The sequence below is a fragment of the Polyodon spathula genome, chromosome 15, assembly GCF_017654505.1.
Source record: "Polyodon spathula isolate WHYD16114869_AA chromosome 15, ASM1765450v1, whole genome shotgun sequence".
In the NCBI taxonomy this organism is placed as follows: Eukaryota; Metazoa; Chordata; class Actinopteri; order Acipenseriformes; family Polyodontidae; genus Polyodon; species Polyodon spathula.
Genome location: NC_054548.1, coordinates 20,155,720 through 20,173,968, shown reverse-complemented (window position 1 = coordinate 20,173,968; position 18,249 = coordinate 20,155,720). Strand labels below are relative to the sequence as shown.

General features: G+C 38.5%; 1 protein-coding gene across 1 annotated transcript; it reads left to right on the top strand.

Moving 5' to 3' along the window:
- Nucleotides 1–736: 736 nt before the first annotated feature.
- LOC121327697 (sodium/potassium-transporting ATPase subunit alpha-1) lies at nt 737–17,322 on the top strand. The gene is made up of 23 exons (XM_041271846.1): nt 737–917; nt 7,674–7,799; nt 8,187–8,246; nt 8,798–9,001; nt 9,108–9,221; nt 9,367–9,501; nt 9,600–9,717; nt 9,958–10,226; nt 10,555–10,753; nt 10,849–10,958; nt 11,464–11,598; nt 11,784–11,976; nt 12,088–12,263; nt 12,370–12,506; nt 12,681–12,831; nt 13,078–13,246; nt 13,425–13,579; nt 13,864–13,987; nt 15,961–16,106; nt 16,211–16,341; nt 16,500–16,601; nt 16,800–16,891; nt 17,101–17,322. Exons 1-23 carry the CDS (start codon nt 906–908, stop codon nt 17,127–17,129), a joined length of 3,087 nt encoding a protein of 1,028 aa, XP_041127780.1. The 5' UTR covers nt 737–905; the 3' UTR covers nt 17,130–17,322.
- Nucleotides 17,323–18,249: the final 927 nt, after the last annotated feature.

Sequence of the window (18,249 nt, the reverse complement as noted above, 5' to 3'; positions counted from 1 at the left end):
AATAAACTTAAATAGTGAGGATTTCAAAATATCTAGAATTTTAACAAATTTGAATTATTTGGTTGACTGCAAAATGTTCATGACATTTTATTTCTGTTTCATTTTTCACCGTGTAAATACTGACACTGCAGGCAATGAAACACTCATGAATGCCAAAATATTATCATATGAACTGACTCTGCAACACGAGTGCCACTGAGTACTCCCAGAATTATTACACTATCAGACTTTGTTACACAATAGTTTGTATTGCACTATGCAGTACAGTATGGAGCACAACAGAATAGACTAGGAGGGATTTCAAGAAACTTTTTTTTTCAAAAGATCAAAATCATTAATTCCTAAAATTAATAAATAATTAATAAGAGCAAATGGAAATCTGAACCCATGCTGTTTGTGCTCTGATTGTCAAAAATCTCATTTCACTCATCAAGGTCAAACACAGGCAAGGACAAGGGTTGTACATAATCTGTCACTCTGAATCATCACAATATTGACAGCAAGGCAGATTGGAAACTAAACTGGTTGTTCATTAAAATAGCATATTTGTAGTTGAGAGTATAATTAACAATAATTTTTTTGTATCCCTACGTTGTAGGCATTCAGATTATGCCAAATACTAGCACTGAAATTCATCAAATGTTATAATAATCAACTCGAGAACAATGGCTCCGCCTTCTACTGTCGTAAACAGCAACGTCACGTTCAAAGGAGTATTTATTCAAGTATTCTGAACACAGATATAACCAGGATTGCCTAGCATCAGGGAAGTGGTACGTGTAGGAAAGAGAAGAGGCAATTGACTTTTAATCTAAATTTCAGAATTAATTTATTATTCCAAGTAAATAAATAAAAATAACAATACACCCCTGGAGTCTGGTTAAGAAGATACACAAATAGTAAATATGGGCAAAGGGGTAAGTGAAATACAGATTTTGATTAAAGGCTAAATCGTAAGCAACGCAAAACAGCAACAACAGAAAAAAAAAAAAAAAAATCATGCATACAGGTGGTTGTTATCTAATGCTTTCAGTTTTTTTAGTTCTTGCTTGGGGATTGCTATTTAATACATAGTTTATGAGTTACTTATGTGCGAACAAACCCTGGTCAAGTTGTAAATGACTTGTACAGTGAAAGTGATGGAAATATGTAGCTATTCGTGCACACGTTTGACCTCACCATTTTAAAGCATTTGAATTTAAAAGTGGACACTTGATGCAGCGGGTAGCATTGTTCATGATGGGTTTCATGCATTTCTTACAAACAGAGTATAAAGTAGTGGTATATTTTTCGAATAACGACGACTGTCCTATTTACAAACCGCCTATTGGATAAAATGCATTAATGCGTTTTAAAGTAAAAAAAATGTTTAACGTTTCTCGGACATCCGGGAAGTTCGTTTAGAAAAGCTGTACAAGTCATGTCTTGTAAAAGTGGAACTTCCTTTCACTCTTGCGACGTATGGCCTATATTTACAGAAACAAGACCGACCCCGTGACACTGGCGCAGAAAGAACTCAATTATTCCGCGAGAAAAGTCAAAATGAATGTATGATCTGGAAACGCACTTCTGTGCCTGAGAGGGCGCATACATAATTTACCAAGGAGAAGGATACGGTAAACGTTGTATATTTTAGTATAGAGAATACCACATTGGTTTAGTTTGTTAAATTAAGCACATTAGAAGATAATGTTAGATTTGGCAAGGTACAGTGGTGTAATTTAGTCTTCATGTAAAGTTAAGTAATTCTTGCGGAAATGTACTAGGTCGAATTGAGCATGGCGAGTGGTGCTGGTTGTCTGAACACCAGTGCGAGGGAGTCGGGACAGAACCTCTGTCAACTGGATTGTAACATCCATGGAAGACAACACATTTCTGTATGTGTGTGTGTTTTCTTCCTATTACCACTGAATATAATTCTGTACCACAAGCTGGGTAAAAAATAAATTACTGTGCACTGCAGATGCCAGTTTTGTTTTAATGAAATTGAGAGATATTTGAAAGAAACTGTTTTGAGTATTTATTTAGCTATGTTCAGACTAGACTCTTTTTTTTTTTTTAGCTAGTTTTTACAAAAATGGTGTAAGTCTGAACAGACACACTGACTCTAATGAGCTTTTCTAAAAAGTCCAAGCGGGTACATTTGTCTGTTTGGATTTCACTGAAGTAAAAAAATACTTCTTTCACGAAAAAATGATTGACCAAATACCAGACTATACTTTCATGTCTGTAGAAGGTACTGTTGTGTCAGTGCAGCTATTACACATTTTTATGGAGGACAGGTGTGTGTTTTTTTTTATTTTTACCAATTCTATATTTTTGTTGGCATGGAAATTACAAGAAACAGATCGCTTGGATTGATTAAAGTTATACTATAGTTAGATTGGTGGTAGTCTGAACACAGCTTTTGTCTAGGTTTTTCACATAACTGATGGCTTCTGCTCTAGATCAAGTGACTTCTTTTTTTCATTGAAAATTGAGTTGCAAGGCAATTTGGCTTCAAACCCAAATTGGCTGTTTCACAGGCTTGGTAGCTTGAGGGGAAGATTACTTTGTCCTTGGGATTCTGTACCTCTGTGGTATGCAGTGGTGCAAGGGTTAAAATCCTAATTGAAGCTCACAGTTAATATTTGCAGTTGCACAGATATATCTAAAATGTAGTGTGCATTTTCATTAATCAATCCATTTTATTTTGTATTTCTTGGTATGCTGTGTCTATTCTAAACTTTATACTGAGAAATGTAACTGTAAATGATGTACCCATTTCACAGCAGTACACTTGAGTGTAGATATCTTTTGTTTATATCAAACAAACAAGCAAGTACTCATTTTAATTAAAATAAATATTTGTAAAATCCCTAGAGCTCCAATAGACAACCTACATTTCAGTGGCGCGAGGAATGTATTCCTGCTACTGCTGCCAACCATGGAAGAAGAACACTACACACTGTTGCTATTCATGGACTCCTTGAAATGAAAGGGGAGCAGTTGAATAGGTTCCTGTTGACGACGGGCAGTGGGAGCTAGGCTGTGAGTTACAAGGTTTCGCAACTTGTATTTTTATGAAACTGCATTTCTCGGACGCTCAGAGCAGTGTGTGGGTAGTTATTGATTCAACAGTCAGTTTAAAATGTAAGCGGTTTCTTTGATGCAGTTGAGTTTATCTGATGTCCTTGGAGAGGGTGCTCTGCTGTTTTAAAATAACCATCTGATCTGTCTGTGAAACATGATTGTGGGAAAGCTGACAAGCTCTTTCCCCTCCACCAACTCCCACAATCCCATGGATTCAAAGTCTATACAAAAAAATAAATAAAAACCCTGATACTCCTTCCACAGTTAATCATGCTGCTAACTATGAAAATGACTTGTTCCAGAACAATTTCTAATGCTCATTGAAGACATTTCAAGCAGTTATGGTTGTCGGCTGTTCTATAAGACTTCACTGTGAAACCTCACACCAAGCCCAGCATGTCTGAAGAAGTTTAGCTCAAACAAGGAATAGCACTGATATAATATTGTCTTGTTTGGATATATGCCAAAATATTCTAGCTCTCTAGTTTTAACATTTGACATAAACCAGTAGACCAGAGAAACCACGCCACTCTTCAGGCTTCAGTACGTCACTTTATTTCTTGTAATTGCTGTCATGCAGAATGATGGGGAAGAAGCCATATGAATTTCACAATTCAACCAAACCTTTTTCACAATGCAATACATTTATGTTAGTAAACCAGCTGACTGTGGCATAATTGACTTGAACAAATACTTTGTCAACTCGCTTGTTTAAATTCTGCTTTGTAAGTTATGTAAGAAATAACCCACGACAGGGTGTGTGGTAAGACAATTCTTACCGCACACCCTCGGGTGGGTTATTTTGCTTATAAAATGGCAAAAAAGAAAATTAAAATTGCACACACTGACTTTTTTTTTAAGGAATAAAAATAAGACCTATGTTAGGGATCTTTCCATTAAGAAAAAACTCCCTGAATGTTTGATTGTAACATATGTTTTATACTTTTATTTGCCATAAACATTACGTTGAACATTGCCGTATTGTACTAACATTTGTCGAGATGAAATGGCATTTGTGAATTGAAAGCAGACTGATTTCCTACATGTGACGGAGGATTCATGGAAGAGACAAACGCTGCCCTGCACTGGCACTTGAGGGAGGGGCTTCAGAGTTGTTGGTTTTTTTTTTTGTTTTGTTTTGTAAGAGATGACCCTAATGAGGCTTTGCTGTACTCAAGATAAGCTGACCAATAATTTCTGAAGCTGTTTTCACACCGATGCCCAGTAACCAGCATAATTCCCATAGATTGTAAACCAGCATAGATGATATGTGGACTAAACGGATTATGTATGAGTTTGCGCAGTGCTGCAGTCCTTCCCGTCCGCCGCGAGCACAGTGGAATTCTGTCGAACCCGACCTTGTTTAAAAGCTGAACTGTTGTGTCAGCAGAGTAGGAGAGATTTTAATTTTGTTTTAGATATGGTTCTGAAATCAGAGGGTAGTGGTGGGATGTATCTGTTGTGTCGAGTTTAAATATTGCATACTTGCTAGTCAGTTTTATAAGGCGATGTTTAGTTTAATAAATAGATGCTGCTGCTGCTGCTGCATATACAGTATATTACATGCTGAGTGAGACTTGCATGGTGACGTCGCGGATGCCTTCTGAACGGTGTTACTGCTTGCCTCAAAGTTTTCTTTGTTCTATTCCCTGACTGAATAAATACCACAGTATATTTGCCAATTTGTGTCCTTGTTCGTGACAGAGATGAAAAACAGATTGAGTGATTTAAATGCTTTGTTGTATGTTGACATTTTTACCAACGAAACACTGTTTAGATAATTGTTACTATTAAGGCATAGTAATATTAATAGATCAGGTAAGTTGGCCTTCGATGTCATAGCCGTGCGGTAAGACCATTGTTACCGCATGGTCATGTGATCTTGTTCAGCCAATGGCAGCATTTAATTTATCCAAGCCATTTTATAAACAAATTTGGTAGTTAGCTGCAACATTATTCAAAGAACAACATATATGTACCAATGTGTTCTAAACAGACTGACTATTGTAAATGCTCACATAATCTGCAAGTAATCTAGCTGGTCAACATTTAAAAAATAAAGTCCAACCTTGAATAGAGCAGACGTGCAGGTACTTGACACACACATATACAAAGCTGTAAAAGTGTAAAGTATTGCATGACAGGAAGAGGTGGGGAAAGAACATTTCTCATTGTTAAATATTGGATAACTTCATTTTATAACCAGAGATCTGATAGCAGATCATAGTAGGACTTCATTGTGCCATTGCTCAGTCATATATGATGCTGGCGTTTATATTAAACATTAAGCAACAGAATTGCCTGTCTTCAATACTTTACCAGGCTGACATCCTATTCTAAACCTGCTGGGTAACTTGGTGGGGACAGTTTGAACACTGTTGCTGTTCAGGAAAATATTGAACTCAAGTCAGAGTGCAATTTGAATAAAAATATTGAAATTTTGTAAGCCGACAAGGTTTGTACACAACCTATTATTTTATGACCAGGAATTTTTATAAAGTGTGCAAACAGTGCTACAATGTAATATTTTTGTATACGGAGTGTCCTGTAGTTTGGCAATGTTTCTCCCATGTTCTAGGGTAGAACAGGACTAGCTGTAATTGACCCACTGTAGTCTTAAGTATTTCTTTGTCTGTATTAAATCAGTGTTGGTGTTTATGTACACACCCAATATGCTGTATGTTGGCATGAAGTAAACACTTCATTTCTAATCCCTTTGGGACCTGTTGCTTCACTAGCATTTGCTGGTCTCAGCAGTACAGAACTGTAATTAGTCTTGCTGTGGAATATACAGTTTCAGAGTCAAAGGGGGTTTTGTTTTGTGCAGGTAATAAGAGTTGCTGTCATGCCTCTGTTCATTTCAGTAAAAGTTACCAAGTTATTTTCTCCAGCTGCTTGCATAAGTGTCATGTATTTGAGAGGCAGAAGGTAAAGATTGCCCTTGGTAGTACTAGTGGTAATTGGTTATAAATATTAGTCTATTTAAATTGCTGTAAATTTTATATTTTCCTGCGTGTAACTTTTATGGAATAAAATTAGGAATTTCGTGGACCTGTTTAAACATTAGAGCACTATAAAAGCCTAAAAATAGTGGTACTTGCTTCATTACTGAGTGCTTTCATTTGTAAAGGCAAGCATGCAACATTCCCCAGCAGTTGGTGCCGACATTCTGTCTGGTGTGGACTTGCCCATACATTGAGACTGCACGTCTGCATCCACTGAATTGGTTGGAAGTGTAAGGCAAAGCTTTGCCAAGTTTATACAGATGTGGAAACAGAATTTAGAAACTGTCCCAAAACTTGGTTACCCAAGGGCATCTGGTATTCTTTAATAAAGGCAATGTATGCAACACGTTTGTTTTGTCATGTTATTTGTCCCATCCAGGAATTTTATTCGTACATTCAAAAGAAAACATGCCTATTCAGGTCTAAAATTCTAACTGCATTTTAAAAAGTAAGCAGCAGGTTGTTTGAAGTGGGGTGGCTTTAAAGTACTGATTTAACTTGGCTATAACCAACCAGGAATACTTTTTGTGTGCGCTGAATTTCATTTTTTTTTTTTTTTTTTTTTTTTTTTTTTTTTAAAGCATTTTGTTTTACATTCTGTTCAGCAGCCTCTGTACTAGCCTTTCGTTTTTAATGTGTGATTCTTAAGCTAAATAGTGATCAATCGTATTTTCTCAAGTCGCATTACAAGATGTGCAAAACAATTTCCTTCAGCTGCATGTTTTTTTTGGGAAACGTCTTGACACGATCCTCAGCTGAAATATACTTTGCTTTTTTTTTTTGCTTTGTTGTCCATTTTTGATATTTTACCTCCAGTGCTGACAACCAGATTTTAGCAACCTAAATCAAAACAATGCAGCACTGACTTTGTCCCAAATCCAACAGTTTACTGTACAGGTCATAGAAAAGCCAGGAGACACGCGGATATCTGATTAAAACATCGTTGTCATTTGAACAGTAAATAAGAGTTAACCGCTTGCAGTAATTTTTTGTTTAAATGTTGTTTGTCTAAGGACTTTATTTTGTGTTTTCTTTTTTTTTTATTTCATTTTTTTTTTTTGCTGAAGTGCAGTGCACACAGGACAGCGAAGTAATAAAAAAAGCACCTACCTACAGAAGGAAGATACATAGTTTGTGTCACTTGCGTTATGCAGTAGTTCATTTAAATGAGGTTTCTTTTTTTCCCCCTCTCTGTTCAAGTCTGGTATGCATTGGGCCCCTAACAGGTGAATTTCGTGGTGATCCCTCAATTTCCCAGTTTTCCGCAAAATTGCGATTTAGATAAAGCTCCAAATACTATAGTAATTTTGTGTTTTCAAAAGAAAGTTTGGCTGCCTTTGTACTTTCTGACTCTTGTTTAGTATGAACTGTTGACCTTTCTTGGTGGTTTAATAAGCATGAGGACCTAATGCGGTACTCTAATGTCCATAGTGGACAAGCTAGACAGTAATCAAAAAATATTATCCAGTTAAGTAGTTCCTGTTCAAGCTGTCTAACAATTCAGCCTTCATCTTCAAAGAAATAACAGTATTATTATTATGGAATGCAATGTAAAATGTTTGTTCTACTTGGTTTGAAAAATATTTCTCTCCGCAGGAAGGACGTGATCAATATGAGTTGGCTGCAACATCAGAGCAGGGTGGAAAAAAGGACAAGGGGAAGAAGGGGAAGAAGGGGAAGAAGGATAGAGATCTGGATGAGCTGAAGAAAGAAGTAGATTTGGTAAAGACTTGCCTGCACTTTAATGAGAAGCAAAGTGTAGATTCCCAAATAAACGGGAGCTGTTGAACAATACAGCAATGGAACCCTGTTTAGAGGGCGTTACTGTCTCATAGTTGACTGTCAGGAAGGTAAGAGTGCATGCCGCTGGTGAGGTCAAATGCCAAGGTAATGCACAATAATCCAGGTTTATTGTGATTTAGAAACCCATAAACAAGGTATTTATTACAGCAAACATTTGAAATCTTTCATTTTGAAATGTTTTGCTAGAATTGTATCTAAAAGTTATGAGGTCATCTACTATGTGATAGTGCCCTGCATGGAGCTTCCTGGTTGGTAATTGCCATGTATTTGTAAACTTCCCATTTCAATCTTTATTTCCATTTGTAGGATGACCATAAACTCACTTTGGATGAACTGCATCGGAAGTATGGTACAGACCTCAGTCGGGTACGTTTTTGACTTGTTTCACCAACTGCACTGTTTCCAGTTCTGTCAGGGATGGGGGATGGGGGATAGGGGATAGTCTGTCCATGAGTACTGATAACCCCTAAACTATGATCTGACATCTGGGCTATTCCAGGAATATTTAAGATTTACCTTTCCTTAACTGTTACTTTATCTTGTAATTATACTTTAAGGTAGCCTTAACATTCAAAGTTGTTAAATATGCATGCATTGCAAAGTGTGGTCTTTTAAGATGCAGTTTATTTATTCTTGGATGAAATATCTCAATTATGTAAAGCAAGCTCTTGATTTTAGTATGGGGTTTTAGGGTAAATTTCTTTGTTCCGTAGAAGCCGTGAGTAACTAGGTACTTGTTAAATTCTGGGGCCTTTAAGTCCCACTGGCAAAAACTGCAGTCAATCCTTTTGTCTGTAAACAGGCAATTTAATTGGGGAAAGTGTGTGTAATATATATTACACTCAAGCAGCTTAAGAGTGGTCACTATAGACAGGGGTAACTTTTTGTGTTCATAATTCCAAATTTACCTTCTGCAGGGTTTAACAGTTGCCCGTGCTGCAGAGCTCCTGCTTCGTAATGGTCCCAATTGCCTGACTCCTCCCCCTACAACCCCAGAATGGGTGAAGTTCTGCAAGCAGATGTTTGGAGGCTTCTCCATGTTGCTGTGGACAGGAGCCATTCTCTGTTTCTTGGCATACGGAATTCAGGCTGCCTTGGATGATGAACCTGTCGCTGATAATGTAAGAAGCCAAATAAGGTTTTGTAGGCTGGAGGGCAACTTGTTTGTAGTACTAACTAGTTAATTAATGGGAGATGGATACGATGTCTGTCTGTTTCTCTCCACAGTTGTATCTGGGTGTTGTGCTTGCTGCTGTTGTTATCATCACTGGCTGTTTTTCTTACTACCAAGAAGCCAAGAGTTCTAAGATTATGGAGTCCTTTAAGAACATGGTTCCTCAGGTACTGTAAAAAAAAAAAAAAAAAAAAAAAAAAAAAAAAAAAAAATTTAATATGCTTGTCGGTTAAGATAAAACTGGGTATCGTTCATTTAAATAGGGCTAACTGCTTCTTATTTTATTGTTAAACAAATTTCCTCTATCTCCAGCAAGCCCTAGTTATCCGTGATGGTGAGAAAAACAGTATTAATGCTGAGGAAGTTGTGGTTGGAGACCTAGTGGAAGTGAAGGGAGGAGACAGGGTCCCAGCTGACTTGAGAATCATCTCTGCTAATGGCTGCAAGGTAGGTTTGAAGTAAAGGGCGATAACCAAACTGGAAGCTTAACTGAATTTGGGGGTGTGGGGTGATGCTTATGCTTTTTCTATATTTTTATTCTGTAGGTTGACAATTCTTCACTGACTGGTGAATCTGAGCCTCAGACCAGGACACCTGACTTCTCCAATGAAAACCCACTTGAGACAAGGAACATTGCCTTCTTCTCTACCAACTGTGTAGAAGGTACAGACCTATTAATAGGCTGGGGGGTTACTTTTTTGGTGGGTGAATGTTGTTGATCATGCATGATGGCATTCTTATTCAGAGTCCTCTGGAGGAAATTTAAAATCTATAAAGTAACAAAGGAATACAAATACATCCATGGAGGGTTTGACTTCTTTTTTGTTTTTTAAACTCTATCTGTTCACACATCTAGTTCTAATTGAACACAGCGTAGCTCAACCTTCTCCCTTTTTTTTTTAGGTACTGCTCGTGGTATTGTCATTAACACTGGTGACCACACTGTGATGGGACGCATTGCCACTCTAGCCTCTGGCTTGGAGGTTGGCCAGACTCCCATCTCCAGAGAAATTGAACACTTCATCCATATCATCACTGGAGTGGCGGTCTTCCTTGGTATTTCCTTCTTCATCCTCTCCCTGATCCTTGGATACAGCTGGCTGGAGGCTGTCATCTTCCTTATTGGAATTATTGTTGCCAATGTGCCAGAAGGTCTGCTGGCTACTGTCACGGTAAGGAAGGGAGATTTATTTCCTTGACTTTGAGAAGCAAACACACAGCCACCCACTGAAACTAAGAAATATTACAAAAAAAGTGAACCAAGTGTACTGTAAAAAGGTATTGCAGTGTACTGATAACGAATGACTGTTTCTTTGAGGAAGATGCAAGAGGGTGAACACTTGGTTGATTCATTTCTGTATTGCATGAACTTTTACCATTTGGGTGCTATTGCTCATCTCTTCGTAAAGTAAATGGATGCACCAGTTACAGATATGTATGTACACATATACATTTTATTGATTGGTGTGTGTTTCCCCATTTCTTCTGCCTCTACCTTAGGTCTGCCTCACACTCACAGCAAAGCGAATGGCTCGTAAGAATTGCCTGGTAAAGAACCTAGAAGCTGTAGAGACTCTGGGATCCACCTCCACTATCTGCTCTGATAAGACTGGCACCCTGACACAAAACAGAATGACTGTTGCTCACATGTGGTTTGACAACCAGATCCACGAAGCGGACACCACTGAGAACCAGAGTGGTAAGAGATCCACATCCTGTGTTTTCCTCTCTGGACTGCCTTTATTTTCCCTCAGTGTATGCATGTGGGATCATATTCTAATATCCTCTTTACAGGTGCTACCTTTGATAAGAGCTCTTCCACTTGGGCTGCCCTTGCTCGTGTCGCAGGACTCTGCAACCGTGCTGTATTCCAGGCTGCACAGGAGTCTGTACCAATTCTTAAGGTAGGTTTGTTTATAGAAGTGCTGCTTGAAGTGTTGTGTGTTTTTGTTTTCTTCCTAAATTCTGGCACTAGCTTTCAATAACTGAAATGGGGATTCTTTTTAGTATATAATAGCACTTTTCCAAATTCTCTGGTGTATCCAATTCTTTAAATATGACTGAAGGCCATTGACAGCAATGAGGCTGTTGAAACAAATCTCTTGTCCAGCAACTTTCATGACTTCATAATTGCAGCTATTTGTTCTCCCTTGAGGTGCTTGACTGGAAAAACAGACTATTAAAAGCCTTGGACCTTTACAACTTTAAACCAGAAAGGATTCTACAATGTGATGTACATTATTGCTCTAAATCCCAGTGTGACAATTCAGCTGCAGGAAACTGAGTCTGGTTGTCATTGGCAAGGTCTGGATTAAATTGTCACATGCTGTAGAGGCCCAAGGCAAGTGGTGGTTTCTTTTTGTTCTTTCTCAAATGTGTGTGTTTTTTTGTTTTTTTATAAATCTGTAGAGAGAAGTAGCTGGTGATGCTTCAGAATCTGCCCTACTGAAATGTATTGAGCTGTGCTGTGGGTCTGTGACGGCCATGAGAGACAAGAACCCCAAAATTGAAGAGATCCCCTTCAACTCAACCAACAAGTACCAGGTAAATGTGAAGGAATGGTTCTGTGTGGTTCTGAAGCACCACACTGAAATTGGAATTTTCTGTAAAGCACCAACAATTGTACTTTGTTCTTGATCATGTTTTCTGGCAGGTATGAACTTTACTACAAAGTTGAAGATCTTTATAACTGTCACTTGCAGAATTAACACCTCTGTCCTTGTCCTCAGCTCTCTATCCACCGGAATGCAAACCCCAGTGAATCTCGCTACCTGCTGGTGATGAAAGGTGCCCCAGAAAGGATTCTTGATCGTTGCACCACCATCTTGATGCAAGGCAAAGAGCAGCCACTAGATGATGAGATGAAGGATGCTTTCCAAAATGCTTACCTTGAGCTGGGAGGACTGGGAGAGAGAGTTCTTGGTAAGAAAATGCATTCACAAAATGGCTGCTTATGGTCTTTAGGATTGCACTTGATGTGTGAAAGTGACCAAGTGTAAACCTAGCTTTTATCCCCCCATATCTTCCATGTAGGATTCTGTCATATGCTGCTTCCTGATGATCAGTTTCCTGAAGGATTCAAGTTTGATGTAGAAGAGTTGAACTTCCCTACTGAGAAGCTGTGCTTTGTTGGTCTGATGGCCATGATCGATCCTCCTCGTGCTGCTGTACCTGATGCTGTTGGAAAGTGCAGAAGTGCTGGCATCAAGGTCATTTTATATTGTATTAAGACTAAGAAATGTCATACCTAGCCATACTTTGTCTTTAGTCTCATTACCAAATATGCGCTTTTTGATTATTTCTTTCATTCTACAGGTTATCATGGTTACTGGTGACCACCCTATTACAGCCAAGGCTATTGCAAAGGGTGTGGGAATCATCTCTGAAGGAAATGAAACTGTTGAGGACATTGCAGCTCGCTTGAACATTCCTGTCAGAGAAGTCAACCCCAGGTATGAAATTTTATTCAAATTATATATATAATGATCTATCTGTATATATCGTTGAATGTTTTAAACTATTTTTGTAGATGTTATCACAGTTTTTAGTCTCTTTAGTCCGTTTTCTTGTGCTTGTTGTTGTTCAAGACCACTGTAAAAATTAAGTCCTTTTTCTAACATTTGCAGAGATGCCAAGGCCTGTGTAATTCATGGTGGTGACCTGAAGGAACTGACTAGTGGCCAGCTGGATGACCTGCTGAAGCACCACACGGAGATTGTGTTTGCCAGGACTTCTCCTCAACAGAAACTGATCATTGTGGAGGGATGTCAGCGACAGGTACAGTATTGGATTATTAATAATAAAAAAGTCTTGCTGTGTACACCATACCATAAGTCCTAGAATGCCACTTCAAATTGGAGCTCTGCTAGGAAATATGAAGTGCAACTTCCCAAATTCATAAAATTAGTCTACACAAACCCTTCTCTTTATACCTCAAGTTTAACCCAAGAAATAGGTGTGATGGTTTTATGTATTTATTTCATATAAAATAAATGCTCATGACATCCTCCTCCATGTCTGCAGGGTGCTATTGTAGCTGTGACTGGTGATGGAGTGAACGACTCCCCTGCCCTGAAGAAAGCAGATATTGGTGTTGCTATGGGTATTTCTGGATCCGACGTCTCCAAACAGGCTGCAGACATGATCCTTCTGGATGACAACTTTGCCTCCATTGTGACTGGTGTAGAGGAAGGTAAGGGAGACAAAGTTAAACAACCCCCCACCCCCAATTTTACAAAGTCAGACTCTCTCTATTCATCCTCAGTTGCCCTGCCACACACCATATATGTATGTGTATATATATATATATATAATATATAATGACAATTCTGTTTCACAAAATTATATGACTCTTATTCGTCCTCTACTAGGTCGTTTGATCTTTGATAACCTGAAGAAGTCAATTGCTTACACCCTGACAAGTAACATCCCTGAAATCACACCATTTCTGTTCTTCATTATGGCCAACATCCCTCTGCCTTTGGGAACTGTAACCATCCTGTGCATTGACTTGGGTACTGATATGGTGAGAACGGCTTATTATTCATATATAAAATGTGGTGTTTCAAAACGTGTGCTTTTTTTAAAAAAAAATGTGGTAGTGGTGCTTGTAGCCTTTAGTTTTTATTTAGATTTATCATAATGCATGATCTATGCTGTGAGGGTGAGCTGAAGAATGTGAAGTTGAAAATCTTGGTACATTTTTTCTAATATAGTTTGTCTTTTTGATTTTAAGAGATCTGTTTTTACTGCTTGCAGTGAAAGCTATGTGCCTGCATATTTAACTCCACTTTGGCTTTTCATGTCTAGGTTCCTGCTATCTCCCTGGCTTATGAAGCAGCAGAAAGTGACATCATGAAGAGACAGCCACGAAACCCCAAAACAGACAAGCTTGTGAATGAAAGGCTGATCAGTATGGCCTATGGGCAAATTGGTAAGTGTTTCAGATAACAATGAAATGCTTATTTGAGTATTTTGCTTCAGTAAAAGTTGGCTTTAATTCTTGCAAGTCTACAAGTAATGGTATGATTTGTGACAACAATCCCTTCTGGTGTCTAGAAAATGTAATCCTCATTTAATGAAGAATTGCTCATTGTAAGTGTTGCGTCTTCCTGCAGTTTAAATCCTAGTGCTGCAGGTGCCTGATCTCTGTTAATGAAATGTACCCTCAATGGAACCAGTGCAGTTGCTTTTCTCTTGTTAAAATGTTTATGGAAGGATTGAGGCCTTTATATTTTGCAACAAGGAAAGCTTGAGAGTGGCACTACATGGGCAATTGCTAACTATACTGAGCATCAAAAGAAACTTATCACTCTATATTTGTATAAAATGCACTAGATGTGATCGAAAAATAACATTTTACTGTCAAGTTATGGGAGGACTGGGGATACTGTGAAAGTCACAGGCTACTAGCATGTGTGACCACCGTTGGAATCAGTGCAAGCAGTGCATCTGCGATGCATGCTTTGCACCAGGTTTCTGATTTTTTTTGTCTGTTGGAGTCCTGGCCCATTCCTCCTTGTAATGCCTGGTTAAACATCTGCCTGTTCAGTGGTCTTCGAGCCCTAGAAGTCACACATTGCCCAAGTTCATCCAACAAATGTTCAGTTGGGCTCAGGTCTGGGGAATAACGTATCCATGGCATGACTCGCATTCGCATTTTGCAAGAAAACTGTTGTGACATGAACAGCATGTGGACATGAGTTGTCTTGCTGTCACTTTAGGATGGGCATTAGGAAGTGCACCACTTGAGGCCTTAGGATTTGGTCAACCTATCGCTGTGCAGTCATGTTACCATCAATCACTACCAGCGGAGTTCTGTAGTGATTAGACACTCCTGTCCAGACCATCACACTTGGACCTCCCCACCGATTTGGTCTCATACACCACATTTAATGTGTCGTTCACCACATCTACACCATACTCGCTGACGTTTGTCAGGGCAGTGTATGCAGAATCTCGATTCTTCACCTGAAGAGGACCTGGCTCCACTGAAGGAGAGTCCACCTAAGGTGTTGTTGGCACCACCTCATCCTGTTGCGATGGTGCACATTGTTGAGCACCATGTGTGGTGTTCTGGCCTGCAGATGATGACTATGTAACCGCCGCCTTACAACTGAACTGCTGATGCATGGATTGTTACGACCTGCAGTATCAGATGCTGTTGGACTAGCAATGTAACAGTGATCATGAAGATTGTGCATAATGATCTGTCGATTTTGGGCAAGTGTTGTGACTCATGGTCTCCCAGGTCATGACCTGTCATTGACAGAGTGTGTCTGGAAATTGCTGGCTGTGAGCACCCAAAATGGCGAACCGCGAGCCACAGTACACTGCCCTAGTCCAGCCTCCAACATGCCAGTTGCACAAAGGCAATCCTGTCTTGGTGGACCTGGCATGTTTTTGCTTTTTATTCAAGCTTGCAATTCAACAGCTGAAATCACTGTTCAACGTCCAATCATTAGTCTCACTAATTAGATGATTGAGTGCATATGCTTCAGTCGTAGACACTCAGACGTGGCATGGTCAAGAATGAATGACCGATTTGATTAAAGAAACCAAAAATACATTCTCAATGTCCATTTTTATATACCTTTTTTTTTTTTTTTTTTTGCCCTGAAATAAATGTCATAATAGTGGTTTCTTTTGATGTTCAGTTTATATTGCACAGTATGCCAGCTCTTCCTCAAACAAGTGAATTTTATAGGATTGTAAAATGAACTCTGACATCATCCTTCAATGTTTAAGCTTTCTGTAACAAGTCACTTTATTGATTGTAGTGACAATGGGGCACATTTCTTTATCTCCTCATGTCATAATAGGCATTCCCAATTACCCACTGAGTATAGGCAGTCATCCAGTAAGAGATATAAAAAGCTTAACTAAAAGGTAACTGTCTCACTTCAGGTATGATCCAGGCTCTGGGAGGATTCTTCGCATATTTTGTCATTCTTGCTGAGAATGGTTTCCTGCCTATGAGACTGCTGGGAATCCGTATTGACTGGGATGACAAAAACCTCAATGATTTGGAAGACAGCTATGGACAGCAGTGGGTCAGTATGCCTCAACACAATTTTGTGAGGGGATGGGGAACAGAATATTAAATGGCAGTGTCTGGCACTAAAATTTTACCTCCCTCTGGTCTTGCCTTCCACAGACCTTTGAACAGAGAAAGATTGTCGAGTTTACCTGCCACACTGCTTTCTTTGTCAGTATTGTGGTTGTGCAGTGGGCTGACTTGATCATCTGTAAAACTAGAAGAAACTCTGTTTTCCAGCAGGGAATGAAGTAAGTATGGAGACTGGTGACCCACTGATTTGGCAGAGCACCAACTACATTAAAGCTGTGAGGGGGGAAAAATAAATATTACTAAACATGGTCTCTGTTAAAGATGTTGTACATTAGTCTGTGTGGGTGGTTTTTTATTTGTTTATATTATTTAACAGGAACAAAATCCTTATCTTTGGCCTATTTGAGGAAACCGCTTTGGCTGCCTTCTTGTCTTACTGCCCAGGAATGGATGTGGCCCTGAGAATGTACCCTCTGAAGTAAGTTATTCGATATTTTATATATATATATATATATATATATATATATATATATTATATATAATATATATATTATTTATTTTGACATTTAATGATTGACAGCTCAGTGGAAGTAATTGCACCTTTCAAGTTCAATTAACCACTCCAAAATATGGTCCATTTTTCATTTGACCCTGGCATTTTTTTTTTTCTTTTCAGACCAACCTGGTGGTTCTGCGCTTTCCCCTACTCTCTCCTTATCTTTGTTTATGATGAAATCAGAAAGCTTATCATCCGACGCAGCCCAGGAGGTAAGGCGACAAAAATAAATATTTTGCATGTGTAGTGTGTTAAATCCTTAGTGTTCTGGAAAAATGCACTGTAATCACACCTTGCGTTTGTGTTCAAAATTGGTGCTACAAGAAGAAAATGTATTGCTGCTTTATAGGTTTCAATCCTGTACTATAAATGTGTGGTGATTTTGGCAAGTGTATTTTTAATAAATTTATTTTCTTTCTAGGTTGGGTGGAAAAGGAGACCTACTACTAAACTGTTGCTCTACATCAGAATTTCACTAGTGTCCTTTAGCTTCCAATCTTTGGATATGTGTTTTTATATAGAATGCTTGAAGCTGCTGAAAGATACAGAACCAAGACGTTTTTATGTGCCTTTGTTTTGTAGTGCAAATTTTATATGGTTTTTAACGGAAGTGCAATTTAAAATAAACTTTCAGTGAAGTCAAGTTTTTGTCTTTGTTTTTCTTTTCGGGGTGGGGGGTGGGGGGGGGTGTTATAAATTTGTTAAAGCTACTGATTTCTCAAAGGTTGTTTTTCAGTTATTTTATTCCACAACGTCAATATATCCTCTTCCAAACACTGTAGATAGTATAATTACTGCAGGCTGAATAGACTCCCTTTGAGCTACTACCATCTACTTAGCATATGGTATCCACAACACAATCCAACAATATTTGCACAAGCATTTGCTGCTTCCACAAACAACCCTGTACTTCACCACTAGTCATGTGCTACTGCAGTAATAGACAAGATGTCTGTCTTGCACCTGAACTCCTGTTAGTCATGTCCCCTCCCCACAGAAAGGAAATACATACAAAAACATCTTTGTGGTTTTCGAGCAGTTACACGATTTAGGTCTTATCACAATAAACACCACACTTTGAAATATTGTCTTCATATCTGATACACAGAAGCAGTTCATGATTGTTAGTCAAGTTGCAGTATAAATCTTTTTCTCCAACAATTTTTGAACCCGAAGTTACATCAGGGGCAACAACACAACTGTCATTTAGAATAGTCATTCCCCAGTAAAACATGCTGTGGCCATGTTTTATTAAGACAAACTACTGCATTTTAGATGCTGTTTTCAAAGGATTACAGTATTGAAGGAAAAATTGTTTCCACATTTGCACTACATAAACCAGTGTACAAAGTGTAATTTTAGGTACTACTTAGGTTTAAAAAAAAAAAAAAAGTGACCAAATGACTGGTGTTCAGAATTGTGACGTTTGTGATATTTTGCGGCACCTTCAATGCAAATGAAATTGCCCCCAGGAAATCAACCTGAAACGTCCCTTGTAAATAATCAGTCTAGTTTTAAGATGATGGTGTCTACAGGGATCAGTTTTAGCCATAAATTACATAAAAGCTGT

What these genes read in the sequence shown, in the direction of transcription:
- LOC121327697 (XM_041271846.1), top strand. An exon ending in AGTCTGTACCAATTCTTAAG is followed by an intron (nt 10,959 to 11,463) that starts GTAGGTTTGTTT and finishes ATAAATCTGTAG; the next exon opens with AGAGAAGTAGCTGGTGATGC. An exon ending in CTGAGAATGTACCCTCTGAA is followed by an intron (nt 16,602 to 16,799) that starts GTAAGTTATTCG and finishes TTTTCTTTTCAG; the next exon opens with ACCAACCTGGTGGTTCTGCG.